This window comes from Colias eurytheme, chromosome 15 (assembly GCF_061535395.1).
Source record: "Colias eurytheme isolate Ceu_HAF_F1 chromosome 15, ilColEury1 Martin Lab GWU primary, whole genome shotgun sequence".
NCBI lineage: Eukaryota > Metazoa > Arthropoda > Insecta > Lepidoptera > Pieridae > Colias > Colias eurytheme.
The window spans coordinates 8790950-8813202 of record NC_142994.1 but is presented as its reverse complement, the minus strand read 5'-3'; the positions used below and the strand labels follow the sequence as shown (position 1 = coordinate 8813202).

Here is a 22253-nt window from a genome sequence, read left to right as displayed (position 1 = left end):
TCCATTGTCTTTGATTTACTAATATGTACTGTGGTACTACGTACGTATAATCTGTGATTCAAAGTTCAAAATCGTGGTGACGAATGACGTTTGTTAAGTGTCAACCTCCGAGGTGTCAACTGTCATCTGTCACATTCTATCCCTGGATGTTTTTGTTTTGATACAATTTTCATAATTCAATATTCATTTAACAAATATTTTTTTTCAGCTATATTTTTATTCAATAATTTAAGTTTCAAAACACCATAATAACCGATGTTAATAGATATTCAAAAATATTAATTGACATTTATGTCCATCACCGCCCCTCGGTGATAATAAAATAACCGCTTGTTGCCTTAAAAAGTTAAAAGTTTATCTTCTCGCGAAGCAATAATGAATGAGGAGGCGAACTGTAAATTTGCTGCTTGCACGTATTTCGCTAAAAATCATCCTGGTGAAACGTGCGGTAGCAACGGCTTACCGCTTACTCCTAGTTCTGTAACTATATTAGGACGAGCTCAACGATTACTGACGATAGAACATCCGAATTTATGCACCTACCTCGATATTATTAGAGGGAAACATGGTATGTAACATACATCAAACTAAGTATGTCCATCAAGGATATTTGCATATTAACTGTCTTTATTTTGTTTTTATGTTAGAAAGGATAATCGTGGTGGCTGAAGTAATAGGTAAACCTCTATCGGAGCACTCATCTAAATTTTCCATCCCTGAGGTTACAAGCATTGCTTTACAAGTGGCTAAGGCAATGCAGTATCTCCACGAACAAGAAATAACACACAGAATACTCTCAGATGATAATATTTTATTAGATAATTGTGGGAGAGTAAAGCTATTCAATTATGGCATGTTTTATATGACTGATGGTGGAAAAGAAGTGCCGTTTCCTTTGGGGTGAGGAATTTACCTTATTCAACTCAAAAATGAGATACATACCTATATAACTATGTAATGAAAATCTATTTCCTCAACACATAAAATAATTAATTAAAAAATAAATGTTTAAGTTAGTTAATCACATGATTGGCTTATGTATCTGCAAGTGGGGAAGACTAAGATTCTCCTTCACAATATTCTGCACAACATAAGTAAATTATTTTCAGCCACACTATTAATAGAACTGTTAAAACAAAAATTCTAGTTATCAACAATCCTTTCACAAGTTAGCTTTCTTTCAGACTTCCCCGGTACCTAAGCCCAGAAACAATTCTAAATGGCGGAGGTCCATCAGCCGATATATGGAACTTTGGTATCATCCTCTTAGAGCTATGTCTCGGCAAGTTATGGAGTAGTTTGAAGCCAGGGCCCATTCAACGAAGGATTCTAACTTTGGTACATGCCAGTAATCCTGCTGAAAGAATTGCAAGGGAACATGACTGTTTTGAAGCTTATAAGGTGAGGTAAAAAAGGGAATAATTGTTTATAACAATTACCTTACTAGTAAACAAATTTTACAATTTACTAGTGATATAGGAAACTAGAAAACTTTAAAGTTAAAATTTGTTTTATAATAAACTATAGTTTACATAATACATATATATTAAAGAATTTTCCCCATTTCTAGGCTCTTCCAGAAAGCATAAGAAACATAATAGAAAAATGTTTAAAAATATATCCCAGTGAAAGAACAACTTTTACACAACTAGTTGAGGATTTATCAAAAATTAGTGAACAAAAACCAATAGAAGTGAAAACACCAAGGGGGTTATTGGGTTGTAAACTACAATTTCTATATCACTGGTGGCAGTTAGCAGGTGGTGATATTATATCTGAGTTGAAGAAGAATGGCTTGATAAAGAATAGTCCCCCTATATTGTCTATGCCTATGTAAGTGTTAAAAATTATTGTATGGTATAACCACACAAGTAAATGACTGTACAGAGACAAAGTGTCTTAATAACATGCAAAATTATTACCTGATTTTGTTGGGATTTTACAAATCAAAATTATGTTTTTAGTGAACAAACATAAACTATTGATTGTTTAAAATATTGCACCAAAAAATGTCAAGAAAAATAAAATAAAATAAAAAATATTCACCCACAGGGTATTTTTCTATAAATTAACTGTTCTGTTTTTTTAGAGCAATACTACTGGATGGATGTACAATAGGAGGCAAGAAAAATGCACTATTTGATAGAAGAATAGCAAAATATAGTTTAGATATATTGAAAAACCGCCTCGCTCATATCTCACCACATGATTTTTACCCGTTAATGCATGAAAGAAGAAAAGAATATGATGCCGTTACTTTACCTAAGATTATTAGAGAAAAGGATACTGAATACCAGTTCTATAGACTAATATGGTTTCAGAGACTTCTGCATGTAAGTATTTTTAAGTAATTATCAGAATTTATTTTAATTTTTAATAAAGATATTAAAATGATTTCAATGAAAATCTTTAAAAATAATATTATAGATTAGTTATTATTTGAAATTATCTCCAGCATTTCTTCAAGGCTCAATTTTCTTCATTTAAATTATATTTCTAAAAGGGTACATTCGTACAATTTTTTTAGGGTACAACTCAAATTACTTATAAGTGATTAAATAAAAATACTGAATAAATAAAACATATTTTTGTCATCACAAGAAATATTTTTTAATACTTTATCAAATAAATTCTAGGGTTACCCCTACACAGCTCAGTACATAAGAGCTCAAGCAGAAATCGATATACCGCCCCTAGTAAGGGGGGATGTTTGGGCAGCCCTATTGGGGGTTGTTGGTGATATAGAAGATCAGTATGAGAGGATAGATAAGGAGACCCCTACACCTACTGATAGACAGGTAAATCTTTGTTGCCTTTTGTCATACAAGTTTTAGTAGTAAATTGTTCAACCTGTTACATTACTCAAGCTATTATAAGCTAGTTCCCTACTCAATATATTGTTGCAAATAAAAATGCTCTTTTGTTTGATAGAGGTTTAGTTTCTAAATTATTGATATCTTGTGCTCTTAATATTTCATACAATATTACCTTACCAACAAGTCAATAACTGCGTTAAAAACAACCGACTTCAAACTTGCACTTGCAACATTTACAAATACAGACGAAAATGCTCATAAAATAAAAACTACTGGGCCTATCCGAATAAAATTTTTATGGGACCAATTCGACACCATCCCGCATCGAACAAAAAAAGAATCACGTAAATCGGTTCAGAAACCACGGAGTAATCGGTGTACATACATAAAAAAAAAAAAAAAAAAAAAAAAACATACCGGCCGAATTGATAACCTCCTCCTTTTTTTGAAGTCGGTTAAAAAAACTATCCACAGTTAATAAGCCTTATATTTTTTTAACAAATACTGATTTAGAAACCAGTTTCGTGTTGTTTCAGTTTGTTTCATGTTGTTGTAAAATAAATAACGTATGTTGTTTTAAAATAAATAAATAAATATTATTTTACGCCTTACCATACAGCTTGATTTTTTTCTATTATTGAACAAAAAATATATATCAAGGAATTGGAAACATTTAATTCAGTATTGCTTTCTTTCAGATTGACGTAGACATACCGCGTTGTCACCAATACTGCTGGTTGCTCTGTGGTAGAGCTGGTCACAGAACATTAAAGCGTTTGTTGAAAGCGTGGTTATTGACTAACCCGCAATATGTGTACTGGCAAGGCTTGGACTCGCTGACTGCACCATTCTTGTACTTGAATTTTTGTAATGAAGGTTAGTATCTACAGAAAAAAAAATTGACAAAATGTGCGATACCAAGAGCCCGTTTTTTTTTTAATTTTGTAAGGTTATCTAATATATAAACAACTTTTTTAAGCTTTTCGCAGGCGAATCCGCGTGCTGAGCCAAATATTTCTTAGTTTATGTGTTCTTCTTTATCACTGCCGAGTATCATCAAAATCCGTTCAGTAGTTTTGGCTGGAAAGAGTAACACATCTATACATTCATACTTTTGCGTTTATAATATTAGTTTATTATTATTTTTCTTCTAGCTCGTGCCTTTGCCTGCCTCTCGGCTTTCGTTCCCAAGTACTTACACAAATTCTTCCTAAAAGACAACAGTGCGGTTATAAAGGAATATCTGGCTAAGTTCTGGCAGATAACAGCCTTCCACGAACCGGAGTTGGCAGCGCATTTACATGATATTAACTTTGTGCCTGAGTTATTCGCTATACCGTGGTTTTTGACTATGTTTTCACGTGAGTATTTTTTATTATATTGATTTCTTATAGGGTTTCTTGTTGTTACAAAAGGCATCTTTTGCCTTTTTTCTATAATTGTTTAAAAAGAGGTCTTAACCGACAAGTCCTGCAAGAAATAATGAGAAAGTTGATGACTCCATATTTTTCATCTAAAAAGAGTTTAAAAATGAAAATCTATAATACGACTAGGTAGATATTTTTCCTAAAAGATTGCGATCTGATTTCGATATTGCAGTTGATTAATTATTATTTTATATTAGGTCTGTGTTTAAATCTTAACGAAGAATTAAAATATTTTAATATTTCTCGCTAATTGCATTTTCAACCCGTAAAAAAAATATATAATTACACTTTTTTAGACGTTTTTCCGCTCCATAAAATCGTCCATCTCTGGGACGCATTACTAGTGGAAGGGCCACAATTGCCCCTGTTCATGGGTGTTGGCATTTTGAGGCAGTTGCGGGACACTTTACTGGATTCCGGTTTCAATGAATGCATTCTCTTGTTCTCGGACCTGCCTGAAATCGATATTGGCGAGTGTGTTAAGGTAATTTATGTTTGTTTCCAGTTTATCATACAGATAATCGATTGTTATATCGATCTTAATCTAGTTTTGATGTAATATTTAAGTTATGATTTTTGAGAATAATGTTATTTTAGTCATTTTATTTATTAAAATAGGTGCCTTGGACCTTGGCCTGAACTTATATGGTACTAATATATTATTATAGTTCATTTAATTTTCGCTATTGCAAACAGTATTGAGGTAAAATTGCTACTACGAATATGAACATTGTTATATCATAATTAATTTTTTTAGTTAATATTTTTTAGTTAGTATAAGCTATAAAATTTATCAGTATTATACTTAATATTTAAAGTGTGCCTTGGTGTGGAATTTCACGATGCTGTAAAATGCTGTATCTTTTTATCTTTATTTTGCCCGTTTCCCAATAATCGGAATTTCAAATATTCTGATACAATTAACAGTTACTGCACTAAATATACTTAAAACTTTCCAAATTTTTGGCGAGTAGAGGTCAAACTTGAAGGTCAAATTTGGCCATCGTATGATCGAGTCAATAACCGCGCGTAGTAATAAGGCTCTAATATTTATTCCTATTAGAGGAGTCATTGAACCGACGCTGGGTATTCACTAAAAATTTCTCGTTTATATTTGCAAAACGTGGTTATAATACTTTTGAGTACCTAGTTAAATTTTGTAGTGGAAAATTCGTCTTTGTATCTGAATTTTTTCTTTCGTAACTACCTTTTTCATTTTTAAAGTGAAACTTTTATTACATCGTCTCAAACTTTTTGGTCTGTGTAGCGCATGTCGCGTGTATCGCGGCTGCCGAGTAGGTATACCTACTCGGCACGCGACATGCGCTACACAAAGCAGTGTTCGGAACCGTTCGAACAGTTTCACTTTTACCGTGGTTTCATAAAACCACACTACATTTTTATAATTAGGGCTTTAATCATGTATTTTTTAAAGTTTTAAAATGTAAGTGTGTAAGTACTTAAATTTGTTAAATTAATAATATCGTGTATAAGCTTAACAATAATTAATATATCATATAGGTATCGGTTCCTATCGGTTTAATCACATACATAATTTATTTTTTAGTTATTGAAACTGTACAATGTATAGCAGTTGAACTAGTTTTTACTCAGTGATTCGTTACCGTTTCGCTTTAAGTAACGGAGCTTTTTTATTCATAGAAATTTGCACCGAGCTTATGATTTTTTTTCGTATACGTTTTAATACGTGATGTTAGAAATCAGTTTAGTATTTCTTTAAATTAATGATACCTACAATATACTTACATTATGTTACTGTACCTACCTATCAACATCGTGATCGCAAGTCGTCGATATTTTGTTTCTTCGACATGTCGGTTTCCTCACGATGTTTTACTTCACCGTTTAGAGCACTAGTGATGTTATAACCTGCGCAGATAAATTGAAAAATCAATTTATTTCCTGCACGCTCGCCTGGTTTCTAACCCCGATTTAAAGTCTGAGATCCTGGCCACTGAGCCACCCCTGCACTAGAAGATGATAACCTGTCTTATCACAAAAGTTTTAGACAAGGTTTATCTTTAATCGAAGGTTCTCTTTAATATGAAGCGCGGGTTCTCTTTAATCTGGTTTTGAGGTATTTCACATAGACAACTATTAAAATGACAGATACCTGGTTTAAAGTTAGACTACGTGTTTAAATGGTTTTGTGGTAATACGTAAAAAAAATTCTGCTTGTTGTTGTGTGTTTCCTATATGATCATCATAATATTTTTTGTTATATTACTGTTTAGGAATCCATAGAGATGTCACGCAGTACGCCGCGCAGCATCAGCTATAGACGCTTCACGAATGAGCCTGAAATAAGAGATCCTATGGTAAGTTAGTAACTTAAACTTGAATAAATGAAAAAAAAAAATATTACATAAGTACTATTAGTAGTGTAGAAGTTAAACATTATTTATTAACATATTTTTTCGGGAAAATTTAGATGAAAATATACCATTGGCTTGTATTAAATAGCGAAAAATAAACGAAATTATAAAAACCTTAATTAGTAGCTTTAAATATTAACAAGAATATTGCTCTGCAGATGTAGGTACCAATAATATTTCCTCTCAACATAAGCAATGTTAATAGTTATTATTAAATATTTTATTTTTGGACCGATGTGGTTATTCATCCATATAAGTATGCATAAGCTAAATGCATCATTGAAACGTCTAAAATATTGCGATTTATATTCTAGCTACAATAAATAATATGAAGCATCGTATTTTCCTGCTTGTTTATATAATCATATTATGTTATTATGTAATTATTATATTCGTGGTTATTTAAGCTGCAGTTTATTATTAATTGCAAATTAAATAATTACTTCCCAGAATTTTAAGTTGTAACTATTTTTATATTAACGTATTTTTTATTTTTGTTTGCGTTTGTACAATTATTATCATTGTGTAAAAGGCTCTTTGCAAAACTAACTTAACTTTTTACATAGAGAACCTCCTGAAACTTTGTCATGAATAAATGAGTTGAAAAGATTTTAATGTCCACTAATTTATATGATAGTCTTAATCATATAAATATTTAGAGAAATGCTGTCGCAAAATATCATTCGAAAAAGCTGAATATCCAACATCTTCCTTTTAAAAATGGACCCGAAATAGCGCGGCTAAGTTGTAAAGTAAAGTAAAGCATGACAAAGATGATTTAGAACAATCAAAATTGCTATTAGAAAAGATTAAACATCACAATAATTGCAGGATGTGGTAGAAGTGCCTATGGAGGTATTGCTAGCTGAAATATGTCCTCGGATAAACCTTTCTGATTTCTTCTCGCTAACCTGCCAAGAGAAATGCTGTGTGGTTGATATAAGATCGAATTTGCTGTGAGTATTCTGTTCATTTTTAAGGATTACAATAATTTGGTGTAAGTATAAAAATGTTTTTTTATGTATAATTTCATATACTACTTGGTCAGATGAAGAAAGTAATAGAATAAATAAATAAATAAAAAACAGTTTGATATTTGTTTCGAAATCCCATTCGTTATGTGACTTTATGACTATTGTAAGTTATAACTCTTTTAATTTGTATAATATAATTATTTAAATTCTTTACAGGCATATATGGCATATATTACATGTAGTTTTATCGATTAGCAATGAGGAAATAATGTAAATTTATTTTTGAAACTTTGATGGGGTCAAATTTTGACCTTTATCGCTACAGAATTTTGGTTTTCGTAGCGAACACAAATCAACTTTGCGTTTGTATAAAAAATCGATAAATTAAATTCAATGATAAAACAAGATAACATTAACTATAATAAAAAGTCTATCTATTACTGACTCATCATTATAATTCAAATATTTTATTACATCTCCAAATTATTATCTATTGCCATACTTAAGCCTTTTTCATGTCTTTTTATTTTTATTTTAATCGTCTGAAAAATGTTATTCTACTAAATATTATCAAAAATGTATTCGAAAATAGTTGCACAGAAGCCAGTATAAACGTACCCTACAGTGGGGTACACTTATAAACCCAGTACTGTACAGATATTTCATGTTTTTTTAAATCCTCCTAACTAATTCCATAATACATTTACATTTTACCAATAGTAGGTATGAAAAGAGTTGCATAGTATATATACATATAAACACAGTATAAACGTAGGTACCCTACGCGGGGTTCACTTATAAACAATAGCATATTTCGTGTCTCTAATTTTGAAGTGAAACTTCTAAACGCACGTTGGGAGAAAATTTCGCGACATGACAATAGTACGTCATGGAGTAAGGCGATGATTTTGGTATATATTTGAATCTTGCCAAAGAAGTTTCACTTCTGACACATGCTCCGCACACGCTCTTTTTTATTTATTGTATTGTATTTGTATTTCACTAATAATAGGTACGAAAAGAGTTGTATAGAGGGAAGTATAAACGTACCCTACAGTGGGGTACACTTGGGTCAGCACGAGCTAAGGTCACTCGGATTGCACCCTTATCGAGTCTTGAGTGAAGCGATTTCGTCCAAGAAAACTGTTGTCGTTGCGTCTGCTGAAGATGAAACTGCGCAGTTGGTGAGTATACTATTTAATTAATGAATATGTAAATAAAATGTATTGATAATTGTAATATTTAAAACAACTTTATTTTTATCAAAGCTATATAATTTTAATGAATTAATAATTGTATGAGTTAGTTTGCGAGTATTTCTGAAAAAAATTGAATGTATGCGATGTGAATGTGATAATTTTTATAACTGTATAAATAAATTAATAAAAAAATATTAAACCCAAGTTGCAGGAAAGATGTATTATTGATTTCAAATAAAATATGATACGGCACACTAAGTAGATTGATAGTGCTATTAATTGCTATATTGTAAAATAGTACGAATTGAAGTAAAACCCAATATCGATTGAGTAGGCAGATACAGGAAAAAGATTACGACAAAATTGAACGGTCAAATTTATATAAGTATCAATAAATTATGTGAATGTATTGTAAGTGTTTAGAGAAGGGTACACTTAGACAGTTAAGTTGAAGTGGCTTGATGTGCCGTGTGTTGAGAAATGGTCTTAGATAAAGAGAATTGTCTATTTTTATATTTTAAGCTAGCATGTATTGGTTAGTACCTAACAAAATAATATTTATTGAAATAGTGCATAGAGACCAGTTAAATTACTGAGATAAATATGCCAAAGTATGAAGTAGGAACTACTAGGCTTTGTACCACTTTGTCAAACAATTGTATTGACACCGATCCTTGATATGAGTGTAAAAAGTTTGAATTAAATCTGTCCGCTTAAAGTGGGTCAAAATCGACTCCGAACAAAATTTTTGCAAGCCAATATCAAAAATAATTCTGAGTCCTTTTTTCAGTTCAGCGACTATCTGGTGAAATGTAAAGTGCCTCGAGTGTGTATCCTCCACGGTGGAGTGAGTGCGCTACACTCGCACGTGCCTTCTCTCTTCACTGTACCGCCAAAAAGGAACGGCCATAAGTGAAAAAAAAAAAAATAAGAAAAAAGAGCCGACTGCGCGGGACTTTTTTTTTCAAAAATATCTACCGTGTTCATATTGTTGCCAGTGCATTCATGTAGGAGGAAGAATTTTTATATTATTTTGCGTATTAAATTTTTTAAATCCTAACATTCTAGCGCAGTCGGGTAAAATGATGTGTCACAAGTTTTTAAATTGATTAACGACTAAATTGTCACTCATGTCTTCGATGAAGTTAAAAGTCGTGCCTAGGCGATCATGCAGCATGACATGCTTTAGAGTCTTTCATTTAGATTTTAGATCGCTTCGTTTGAAGCGATACTATTGGTTCTTTACAAACCTCGCTACGCATCCTCGCATATCTCTGGTGGACGGATGCTTACTGCTTATACTGCTTACCCTTACGTGGCATGTATGAATGATATTTTAAAAGAAATAACATGCTAACCACGTGCTCGCAGCTGGATTGATGAAGCTATCTAATTCTTTCCTGCAGCATGTCATGCTTGCTTCACCGTCTAAGTACCTATAGCTTAAGATTTTGCGCTGTCTTTGAAGTAATAAGACAGTCAGCGTATAGTCGAATATTAATTATGCGTATTACTATTTACAATTAATGATTTAATTACGATAAAGATAGATAAAATAAATAAATACAACATTGTTAGAAATGTGATTTTCACGTAATATAAGTAATATACAAATACAACCTACTTATCTAATATTAGCAGATTATTTTTTGTTTTACTTATTTTTATAATTAAACAATAGGTAGTTAGGAATATTATAATATTATATTCCATATTTAAATTATCCTACTAATATTCATTAGAATTTCATTTGAATTTTTGTATTCTTCCAAAAAAATTAAACCGTGAATTTATTTTATTAATTAAATGATTATTGATTAATGAAATAGATACCTATGTTTTGTGTAAAATTATAGATTACTAGGTTTATCCCCAAGATATAATTTTGCATGTATCCATTATTCATCGGTATCTAATTGCGCCTTTAATGACTTCTTAGTACGTTATCACTTATTTGATAAAACGATGTAATGAATTGAAGTGAATTAATTTATTTTAATCGCCTTTGATTTAAATTTTAAACTGATTCTAGCGAAATTGTTGATCTAAGAAAATGTTATTTTAAATATTAATTTTGCTAACAACGTAGGTGCTCGACCTATTTAGGTATTCAGATTCGCAAAATTGGCAAAGTCGATTTTTGATGATAGTGCAATAATTGTATTTATTACATATAGTTATGATGTAAGCAATAAATTTGTTAATAAGCATTAATGTATAACACCAAAATGTATTAAGAATAAAACATTCCTAATTTTAGTTTTTGTTTTATTCACATCCCTCCATTTTTGATTCACTAATATAAATTTTAAAGATTAGAAAAATTTCATTACTTAAATATTTCGAATGTAAATAGGAAGCATTGCTTACCTAATTAATTTTATAGATCTAAAATTAATAACCTTGAAAGAATCTTCCCAAAAGAACGCACTTTACACTACGATTCAGACCAACAGCCGGTCGGCAAAACAAATATTTTGTTGGCCAATTAAGAAGAACGTGGGCATCCCCGAGTCCTACGTTTACTATGTCAGTTGTCACCGTTTTTACCCCCAATTGTATCGCGGCGTATGAATGAGAGCCGAGAGGCTGCGGGCGAGAAGGGGGGAGCCGCGCCGCGCCGCACTCAACAGCTGTACTTCGACGCGATAAGGTGTTCCTCGCGCACCGCTTACAAACATTCCTAGCTCGCGTGAAGTGAAATCCTCATAAATATAATCATCCGTAAAAAACAAATGGGCGTCGACAGTGAAACGTGAACTTGTGAAGTGGTGCACCATTTTCACCGTCGACCAGTTGCGGTGCAAGTTTACATTCTTTCCGAGTTTCGCACTCGAGAAAGGACCGTAACGTGACAGTTAGCTGTGTTTGTGATTGGGTGGTAGTTTAAGTGCTAGTCGGCGGCCCGAGAAGAAATCTGGCCCCGACATGGAGAGCTACTTCGATATCTCCAACGACCTAAAGGATGTCTGGGACGCGGACATCGACCCGGTAAGTTGACCTTGTTATCGCATCTTATCTAGCTAAGGTGAAATTTTTTATTTACAACACGTGAGCGAAATTTTCAGATGCAAAACAATGTAAAATAGCATTACGAACGCGATTGTCTCTAATTGTTCGATGATTACATCGCGTTTGACCCTGTTTTCGAGTAATTACGTTTATAATTACCTATTTCAGGTGGAAACATCTACCTGCATTTGATAAATGGCATCATAGGTATTTAAAGTCACAACATAAATGTTTTAAACATTAACTGATAATCAGATAATAATAATTACTAATTTGTTATCGTGCCGGCTTTGATCGTGATATCTATTTCTGGAAGGTAACTTTAAAAAAGCTAATCATGTTTTAAAGTATGGTTTTGTTGTATATAAAGTACATTACATAAACAATAATATTTACCTTCAACGTAACGTGCTTGAGAATGCTGAATATTATTATATATTTTTTTTTTTTTTGATGAACAATTAATAAAGTAAAACACATCAGGAATATTATATAAATAATGAAATAAAATTGGAAATTTATTTATTATTTAATTACTGATTGTATTTTACGTATAAAATTACCGGTACTTTCCCCAAAATATAGGTAGGTACCGGTAATTAAAATGTATGACACATTTTATTATATAATAGTCTAATATACTATGTATTATCTGTTTATTGAAAAGATATGATACCTATATCCGGAAAGATTATTATGTTTTGTCGCTCGTATAAACAATAAAAGAGCATTAGTGTTGTAGCAATTAATTATCGATATAATTTATTGAAGAGATCACTCTACAAAGGTAACTTAGGGTTGTCAATAACCGGTTGTCGACTTTTATTTTAACTAGGCACTTGTAGAACTGGATGTGAATATTTGATCTTCCCATGAGAGTTGCTATGGTAACAAACATCCAACAGGTGGTTACGGACGATTGAAAGTGGAAACAGGGAATGCGACTTTCTAACGGATAAACGAAACTGCAATACCTACTTAGATAATCACTATTATGCAATTTTATTTGTATTAATTAAGTTTCACTATTAAAAAACTTTGTACCTAGTGTATCAAAAATAATGTTTATCAAATGTTTATTATTTGTTTTTGTATTTGTTTTTCTATTTATCATCACAATTCAGCGCATTATTTAGAAATCAATTATGAGATGAATTGATGATGAATACAATACGCACCTGGTTATGTCAAAAATTTCGGGAAGGGGTCATTGAGACGGTGATTGCGGAGCACCTGTAACTCGTTCTCTGCTATGTGTGACGTCACGGTGGCTACCCATCTAAATAACGTGGGATACGCGCGTGAAGAGATGTGTTGTACGCTCAGAGCACATCACATTTGGTCAGGTTACGCGTTCTTATGGTTGCGTACGGTACCCTGGTGCGTCGACCTGGTACGTTGAACTAAGAGGCCCGTGGATTTATTATATTTATTAACATGGCACTGTATAGCGTAAATAAATACTATATTTGGTGGTGTCCAATTTGTTCAAATAGGTATATCTAATAATGATCACGGTATTTTTTTTCTTCAAATTGGTATTCCATTTTTAACTTTAAGTAAATTTTTATGAAATAAAGAAAGAATAAAGTTTAATAATGTAGTTACATGTGTGCAAAAAAGATTTATACGTATAGAACATGTACAATATACCTATCAACTTCCTATCAATGGGGATTTCAAGCGTGTTATCATAGACGTTATGCTTTTCTAGGAAATTCCAGTCTTCTCACTCGAACTCACTAGATGGGTTATCATGACTTACGTTCTAATAGATGCAGACATCCTGCATAGAAAAGTTTGGGTAAATATTTTTTTCTGGACGATAAAAAGTAGGTATATCTTTTATTAAAAAATTCAAACAATTGTGAAAACAACGAAACATAAATAAACTTCATATAAACGCAACCATCCGGTCGTCTTTGCTATCATTTTGTCCAGACTTCTTAGAAAAGTATAGGGTTGACACTAATTTGATTTTTACATAATCCAAATAAGACCGTGTATTAAATATGAATCAATTGAAAAAACCCAATAACAGACTTAAATCTGATACGATAAAGCCTTTTCCCATTAGACTAGCCACTTAATAAATTAGGTATTTCGAAGGCAATAATACTAAACGTTAATGGACTTCGAGAATTCTTCCGCTCTCATATTATACTAGTATCCATAGTAGTGTAGTTATATGTGTTATATTCTATATGCTCTATGGCATTTATCGTAACCCTAAGAGTAAGCGAACCATTCTCTATACTGCCAGTATAACGGCATTGTAATGATAATTGAATTTCCTTTTCGAGTTCCGCTTTGAGGTACTGATACGTAGCTTTATTGCAATAACACGGTAAAATCGACTTGTCGCTGCAATTAAATGGACAATCATTTTATATAACTAATAATGTTTCAAAGTATTAAATATATTTACACAAAAATATGTGTAAAAGTTTACAAAATCGGCAAATGACTCATGTGTGAAACAGTATCTAAAACGAATTCATCCGATTCACTAATCGTCGATTTTCTCTTTTCAACCATAAAATTCCAATACCTTTTTAAAAACACCGCCAAATTTCAACTTTCTTTTAATGCTACAAACTGTGATATAAAATTATTTCAAATTTCGTGAAATGCACCAGTCGCATTAAAAAACCAGCAAATTCATTCTTATTTAAATAAACTTGCAATTATATGTATGTAAAAACGGAACTTTTCCGTTTGCCGGTGGTTGTCGTTAGTGAAGTTCCCAACTCGTGAACTTTTACCCTTTAAAATACGTAGGTGTAAAATTTTATATGAATCAAATTGTTTTACATGAAATACACGTGTTCTTAATGTCTACAAGTGGGCGGTGGTTGTAATGCCGTGTTTTCTTATTCTTTAAGGCGCCTTGGTCCGACATTCATGTTTCTAAATCATGTTTTTTTCAGAGAAATCATCATATTTAAAATCCTAAAAAAATATATAGTACAGATAAACGTTTGATCTAGTAGAATTTTTGGATAGAAACACAATATTAAACATTTAACTCGATAAAAAAAAAATCAGAAGTTACATCGATTTTGAAAGCAGATTCAGTTTTATGCGAATTAGGGAAACGCTATTTTTATGAAAATTTTACATTTCATTTACTAATCAGGTTTTACAGTGGAATTTTTGGATAGATTTATAATTTAGCCCTTATTTTTTTTTATATAAAATATAATACGTAATATGCGACTCGCGCGCACCACGCCAGTGCCGCCAAAGTCCAACCGGACGCCATCGAGGGAGGACCTGTGCTAGTTTTGCTCCCGACCACGTTGTAGTCGCCGCTCGTATAATTAGAACCGAGCGGCAAGTACAACGGCGAGCACGCCACAATATAAATAAATCAGTAGTTTGATTTTATTACCTATCCTAGGATTGTTGGTGTAAATAAATTAACTTCTTATTCTATACTATTAAACGAGCAATATTTGCATATTTATATATTTGTTTGTAAATACAGTGTGGAAATTTTCGATGGGCCCTGGGTGAAAGTACTTACTAGAAATACTGGAGATAGCAAATTTTGCTGAAAGGAAACATTCCTTTATTTTTATAAAGAAATAGAACTGCATTCAAAGATTTTCAAAAATTCATTTTCTTCGACCGGGAATCGAAAGAACTAAAAATGTAAAAAAATATAATTTTCTATTTTATTCTTCAAATCAACACAAGTTTCATATTATTACAATTATTTGTAATTTAAAATTATGTTTTAAAAATTACCTTGCCTGAGATCCTTTTTTTATGGGTTGTTGAATAGGTATAGCGGCAAAGTTTTGAAGTACTAGTAGTACTAGTACTATTATGATGTTGGTTGATCTGTATGAGTATGACAAATATTATTTTTATGAAACAACAATCCAAGATGGCGCCGACGAAAATTTGACTTTTTTTCATGATGGGTGTCATTTTCATGGTTTTTGGGGTAGCTATTAACGAATATGAGGTCAAAACTATAATCCAAGATGGCGCCGACGAAAATTTTACATCTTTTCGTCATGGGTGTCATTTTCATGGTTTTTGGGGTAGCTATTAGCTAATATGAGGTCAAATCTAAAATCCAAAATGGCGCCGACGAAAAATTACATCTTTTCGTCATGGATGTCATTTTCATGGTTTTTGGGGTAGCTAATAACCAATATGAGGTCAAAACTAAAATCCAAGATGGCGCCGACGAAAAATTTGACTTATTTTCGTGATGGGTGTCATTTTCATGGTTTTTGGGGTAGCTATTAACGAATATGAGGTCAAAACTAAAATCTAAGATGGCGCCGACGAAAATTTTACATATTTTCGTCATGGGTGTCATTTTCATGGTTATTAGGGTACCTATTAACCAATATGAGGTCAAAACTAAAATCCAAGATGGCGCGGACGAAAATTTTACATCTTTTCGTCACGGGTGTCATTTTCATGGTTATTGGGGTACCTATTAACCAATATGAGGTCAAAACTAAAATCCAAGATGGCGCGGACGAAAATTTTACATCTTTTCGTCACGGATGTCATTTTCATGGTTTTTGGGGTAGCTATTAATGAATATCAGGTCAAAACTATAATCCAAGATGGCGCCGACGAAAATTTTATCTTTTCGTCATGGGTGTCATTTTCATGGTTTTTGGGGTAGCTATTAGCGAATATGAGGTCAAAACTATAATCCAAGATGGCGCCGACGAATATTTTATATCGGCTATATACCAAATTATCGACGATAACATTGGGGATTTGTAAATAGCTGTCACAAAAACCTTGAAAATGACACTCATGCCGTAAAGATGTAAAATTTTCGTCGACACCATCTTGGATTTTAGTTTTGACCTCATATTCGTTAATAGCTACCCCAAAAACCATGAAAATGACACTCATCACGAAAATAAGTCAAATTTTTTGTCGGCGCCATCTTGGATTTTAGTTTTGACCTCATATTGGTTATAAGCTATCCCAAAAACCATGAAAATGATATCCATGACGAAAAGATGTAAAATTTTCGTCGGCGCCATTTTGGATTTTAGATTTGACCTCATATTGATTAATAGCTACTCCAACTCTTTGAAAATGACACCCATGACGAAAACATTTCAAATTTTCGTCGGCGCCATCTTAGTTTTAGTTTTGACCTCATATTCGTTAATAGCTACCCCAAAAACCATGAAAATGACACCCATCACGAAAATAAGTCAAATTTTTCGTCGGCGCCATCTTGGATTTTAGTTTTGACCTCATATTGGTTATTAGCTACCCCAAAAACCATGGAAATGACATCCATGACGAAAAGATGTAATTTTTCGTCGGCGCCATTTTGGATTTTAGATTAGACCTCATATTGATTAATAGCTACTCCAACTCTTTGAAAATGACACCCATGACGAAAACATTTCAAATTTTCGTCGGCGCCATCTTAGATTTTAGTTTTGACCTCATATTGGTTAATCGCTACCCCAAAAACCACCCACATTTGCTACTTAGGAAAAGTTCAGATTTAAAGATATCATAGGTAATGTGACGATTATAATTTCATTCCGACCGTTTCTCGGAATAACATACATTTATTATGAAGGGTTTTATATATTGCCGGTAATATAATATTGTGATGTATGATAATAATTAATAATTCATAAAAAAGTATTTTATACATTTCTTAATAAGCTTCGATATTGTATACATTATACAATAATACAATTCATGAATTGATTATTATTCAAATTGTTGTAAAATAGTCACACTTTTTTAAGTTGGTTGAATACACTAACATACTTATCAGGATCGTACCTACTAATAAAAAAGACAAAATGAATTTTTAAAGTTCCCAGTAATCTTCTAGAATCAATTTCAATAAAAATAAAATAATATCAAGTATGAAGATGGTCTATAAAACGGAATGTGCTATGTTTACGTAAGCGTGATGTTCCCGCGCACCACGTTGCGACGTTATTAGATACCTAAATTTGAGTAACGCAGATATGTATGTGACAGCGTCCTTAAACATGTTTGCGGTGCAAGACTTCAATTTACAAAATTCAATTATTATTTTGCCTTTTTTATTTGTTTTACTTTTAATTATTATAACCAATATTTTCAGAAGAAAATAAATTATTGATGTATCCAGAACGATAGTTTCATTTTAAACTTTAAATGTATTTATAAAATAGACCAATAAACCAGAAGCGTTTTTTATGTTTAGATGATGTTGATGCTACAATAAAAATGTTCGATTCCATGATATTTTTATTTCTAAGAGCAAATATTTTTACGAGAAATTAACAATAAATTATCTTTTATATTGTTTCTATCGATTTGAATAATAAAATAAAATTTGAAAAAGGAATGTTTCCTTTCAGAAAAATTTGCTATCCCTAGTCTTTCAAGTAGGTACTTTCCTTTCAGGGCACATCGAAAATTTCCACACTGTATACAAACAAATATACAAATATGCAAATATTGCTCGTTTAATGGTATAGGATTAGTAGTAAATTAATTATTTATCAAAAACATTCCTACGATAGCAAATAAAATCGAACTACCTACTGATTTATTTATACTGTGGCGTAATCGCCCGCCTTCATAGGTCACCGGAGTTCATGTCGCGCCGGCTCCTGCGCAAAGCGGGCGCGAGCCGTCTCAGGGCCTAAAATGCCTAAATTGTCTGAACTAACCGCCCTTAACACTTTTAATTATTTTACATCCAATTTGCGGGCATTATTCTTGTTAAGGTTTCCTTATGAATTAAAAGGCGCTGGAAAATAATTACTTATTTTATAATGAATTGAGGGAAACAATAACAAAATACAATATGACAATAAAAAGCTGAATTTTTATTACGTTTGATATCGTTTTACTTATTTTTTTATCGATTAAAAAACAATTGACTTGCGAAATGAGTAGTTACCTACCTACTTATAAATTGGCAATTTCTTTTAGTGGAAAGATTATTTTTTTAGCAAATATTCAAACACAAAATGCCCTTGCCCCGGTACGGCAAGGACATTGTTTCTAAACATTTCAATTAGATTTTTACAAAAGCTATTTTACAATTTGTATGTAAATAGAGTATAAATTAAAAACCAATTGTTTATACTTTATATCGCTCCGCGTATCGCACTTTTATCGGTTTATTATGTAACATGGATCGAAGCAAGTATATTAATGCCTATAATATTATCTACACGTGCCTACTCTTTCTCTCAATTCATAACTTTATATATATAACAGACTTTTGTTTTAAATTAAATTGGTTTTGTATACATACACATTACTTGCTGTGGTACGCCATTTTACTCCTGCAAATGGTTTTGAAACTAAAAATATTATTTATATTATGTTAGGTAAATAAGTAGTGTTTTATAATTGATTTAATACCTTCGCTAATTTGTAGCAATAAATATTGGAAATAATATTAGTACTGAAATAGTTATACTTACGTTACCTTCCAGTTAAATCAGCGTTATATAACTGCAAGGATTTATGGGTTTTCTCCTAAGAAAGTTTTAGCACTATGGTCGCAATCAGCTCATTAGTGTCGATTTTTCATTTTTCACATGTGAGCAACGCAACCGAACCTAATTAGTTAAAAATCGAGATATATATTATGTATCACGATTTTGTTTGTTATATCGAACAATGGGCATATTACGTAAATATGTACCAGTTGGTTGCGTCATTCACGATGTATCGAATGGTATCGCTTCAAAAACAAGATGTTGACACAAGTGCAGTGAAACCACATTGTTGCCGCTCGGTCCCGTATTTATTAATATTTATTCATTTAACGATAACTCCACATATCTGCACATGCGATAACGGAATCCGGGATTTTTGTTTCAGCGCCGCTTTAAGTGGCAACTGGCAACACGTTTATCTTGTCAGTGTCACTTTATACTGACATTTGACAATTAAAACTGTTTTGGCATGATATGGGCCTTTTACTTCCACTCACGAGTCACGATACATTTATGTTCATTGAAATTAAATTAACTAAAGAGATTTTAAACTTTTCTCTTTAATTTATCTGCAATGTTAAATTCTTAGCGAAAGTTATATATTATAAGATATGAAAACATGCATCTGGAACTTAACTGTACATTATAATTGCCGTAAAAACAAGACCGAGAATTGAGATTTGTCAAAAAGTTTAGTACCGTGGAAATGGAATGATCACGAACCGACCTTTATCAAAGTAAAGGCACAGATTTCCCAGGGTAATAAAATCAAGGACGTACCGCAGAGCAAAACTGAAGGGCCACATATTAGACACATTCCTCATATCCCCATAACTCACGAAGCCTTAACGCTTTGACATTTATAAAAGATTAACGATTAAATTGACCAATATTCCGACCTTAATTAGAAGATTAATGGAATTTTAAATCATAGTTTTGATTTGATTATCAAATCGCATCTAGAAATTAAACGGCTTATGAATAATGTAACCGGAGCGAGTTTCTTTTTGAGCATTGCAACCCTGTCTCTCGTTTCGTTTCACGTGAAAGGCGCGGGAACGGCGCTAGTTTGCATTCCTCTCACCTTGCGCGGTCGCACCACGAATTTAGAGAGTCAAGCTGACTAACAATTGTCATTCTTCATTAGCACCGTCTAGCGGCACATTTTTCTCGGCATTATATGGTGCATACTGCATACCTGTTTAGGTTATACTAACTGTTAGTAGCGTCAGCGTCACGCTGTACCGTTCATTAATATAAACAAAGGTTGACAATAGCGGTTCTATTGCTTTTGTTATGCATTGCGTTACAACTAACAACTTATAACCAACTAGGTATTAGTTATTTCTTCCCTTAAAATTTCTGTGAATAATAATTAAGAAAAAAAGTAATGTCGAAACGTAACAACTAGGGATGTAACGATACCGATACCGATACCGATATATCGGCCGATATATCGGCAAGCCGATATATCGGTATCGCCGATAATAAATCAACCGATACCGATATTTTTTTATTAAATTCTTTCTTTTCTTTTATGTTTTTGCATTGTATTCATTCATATTGTTTTATTTCTGTTTCTGTAATAGTGTTAAGGAAGAGCGGAACCTCCTGACACAAGCATTTTATTTGCTTACTAGGAGTGTTCCAATCACAAATTTGTTTATAAATAAATCACTACATAGTATAAAACAAAGTCGCTTTCCCTGTCCCTATGTCCCTTTGTACGCTTAAATCTTTGAAACTACGCAACGGATTTTGATGCGGTTTTTTTTAATAGATAGAGTGATTCAAGAGGAAGGTTTATATGTATAATAACATCCATCAAATAGTGGAGAAGTACTGTTATTTTTGAGGTTTCTAATGTGATGTCGTAAATAATTACATTTTTTCCGCTTACATTGCAAATGCAGGCTTAACCCTACGAGTTTTATCAAAATAATGTACTAAGTATTATACACATTGAAAAGGTCAACAGAAAAGTCCGCGGTGGTATATGTCTATCTCTTATGGATAACCCACAATAACTTTTTTTTGTCATTTACTTTTTACGACAAATAATGGCTAATTTTCGAAGCGATTTTAACCAATACAGCATTAATCCTTAACCATTTAAATACCCTGAATACATTGTTCATTTAATATAGATCTATATGGCCCTTTACACCGTATGATTTAAGTGAATATTTTCGAAGATTATTTATTTATTTATTTATGTAAAGGTACCTTAGAGCTAAACTTACACTAGGTATTACATTAACAAATCAATACGCCAATTAAAAGGTACACCAACAACAATCATAATACTGTGAGTGAGCAAAGTAAAAAGATACGATATTAACAATTAAGATATTACAGATTTAAAAATTGCGGGACGTACTGTTTGCGGCGGTACCGGCCGGCCGCCCGACTATATATTTTATACCCGTGCGAAGCCGGAGCGGGCCGCTATGTTTTTATATACAACATTCACAGTTTTTCGGTAGTGTATTTAGTATCAGCATTGCACCCGTGCGAAGCCGGGGCGGGTCGCTAGTAAATAATAAATAAAATTCATTTAATTCAGGCCACATAGCCCATAAAGTGTTAGTAAAATCTTATCCTAGTGTTAGTATTACAATTTTATTACCTATTACCTACATACATTTATTACTACAGCTTAATTTACAAATCCAATGCTTACTAATGATATTATCCGTTTATGTAAAGGAAAGAAATAAATAATTTTGAATTTTTTTAATTTTTAACGTGATAACGTTTTTAAAATCGTTTTAGTCGGGTGACATGTTCATAAACTTGTGTCACACCAAAACCTCACGAGCGCGATCGCAGGTATAACGAGAGAGAGACGGACCGATCTCCCGTTTCATCTCGAGCGCTGCCACTGCATTATGTTATCACGTAAACATCTCGATCGTAAACCTTCTTTACAAACAACCAATTTTTTTGATATCAAATAATTC

At 32.3% G+C, this 22253-nt stretch overlaps 2 protein-coding genes across 2 annotated transcripts in view; both read left to right on the top strand.

Moving 5' to 3' along the window:
- The first annotated feature begins 352 nt into the window (after positions 1-352).
- Positions 353-11071, top strand: LOC149902495 (TBC domain-containing protein kinase-like protein). The gene is made up of 13 exons (XM_090110185.1): positions 353-568; positions 648-900; positions 1185-1401; positions 1571-1833; positions 2090-2333; positions 2637-2798; positions 3515-3692; positions 3971-4177; positions 4540-4727; positions 6499-6582; positions 7471-7595; positions 8626-8797; positions 9603-11071. The coding sequence occupies exons 1-13, from the start codon at positions 376-378 to the stop codon at positions 9726-9728; spliced, it is 2412 nt and encodes an 803-aa protein (XP_089966311.1). The 5' UTR covers positions 353-375; the 3' UTR covers positions 9729-11071.
- A 352-nt stretch (positions 11072-11423) lies between these two features.
- Positions 11424-22253, top strand: part of CrebA (Cyclic-AMP response element binding protein A) — a 100019-nt gene continuing 89189 nt past the window's right edge. Inside the window, exon 1 of the mRNA XM_090109828.1 lies at positions 11424-11803. Within this exon, the coding sequence (XP_089965954.1) occupies positions 11741-11803 (63 nt within the window). The 5' untranslated portion in view covers positions 11424-11740. The remainder of the gene's footprint in view (positions 11804-22253) is intronic.

Coding starts and splice junctions, on each gene's coding strand:
- LOC149902495 (XM_090110185.1), top strand. CDS start 376: ATGAATGAGGAGGCGAACTGTAAATTTGCTGCTTGCACGTATTTCGCT. Junction 1,834..2,089: donor CCTATATTGTCTATGCCTAT/GTAAGTGTTAAA, acceptor CTGTTTTTTTAG/AGCAATACTACTGGATGGAT. Junction 8,798..9,602: donor AAGATGAAACTGCGCAGTTG/GTGAGTATACTA, acceptor TCCTTTTTTCAG/TTCAGCGACTATCTGGTGAA.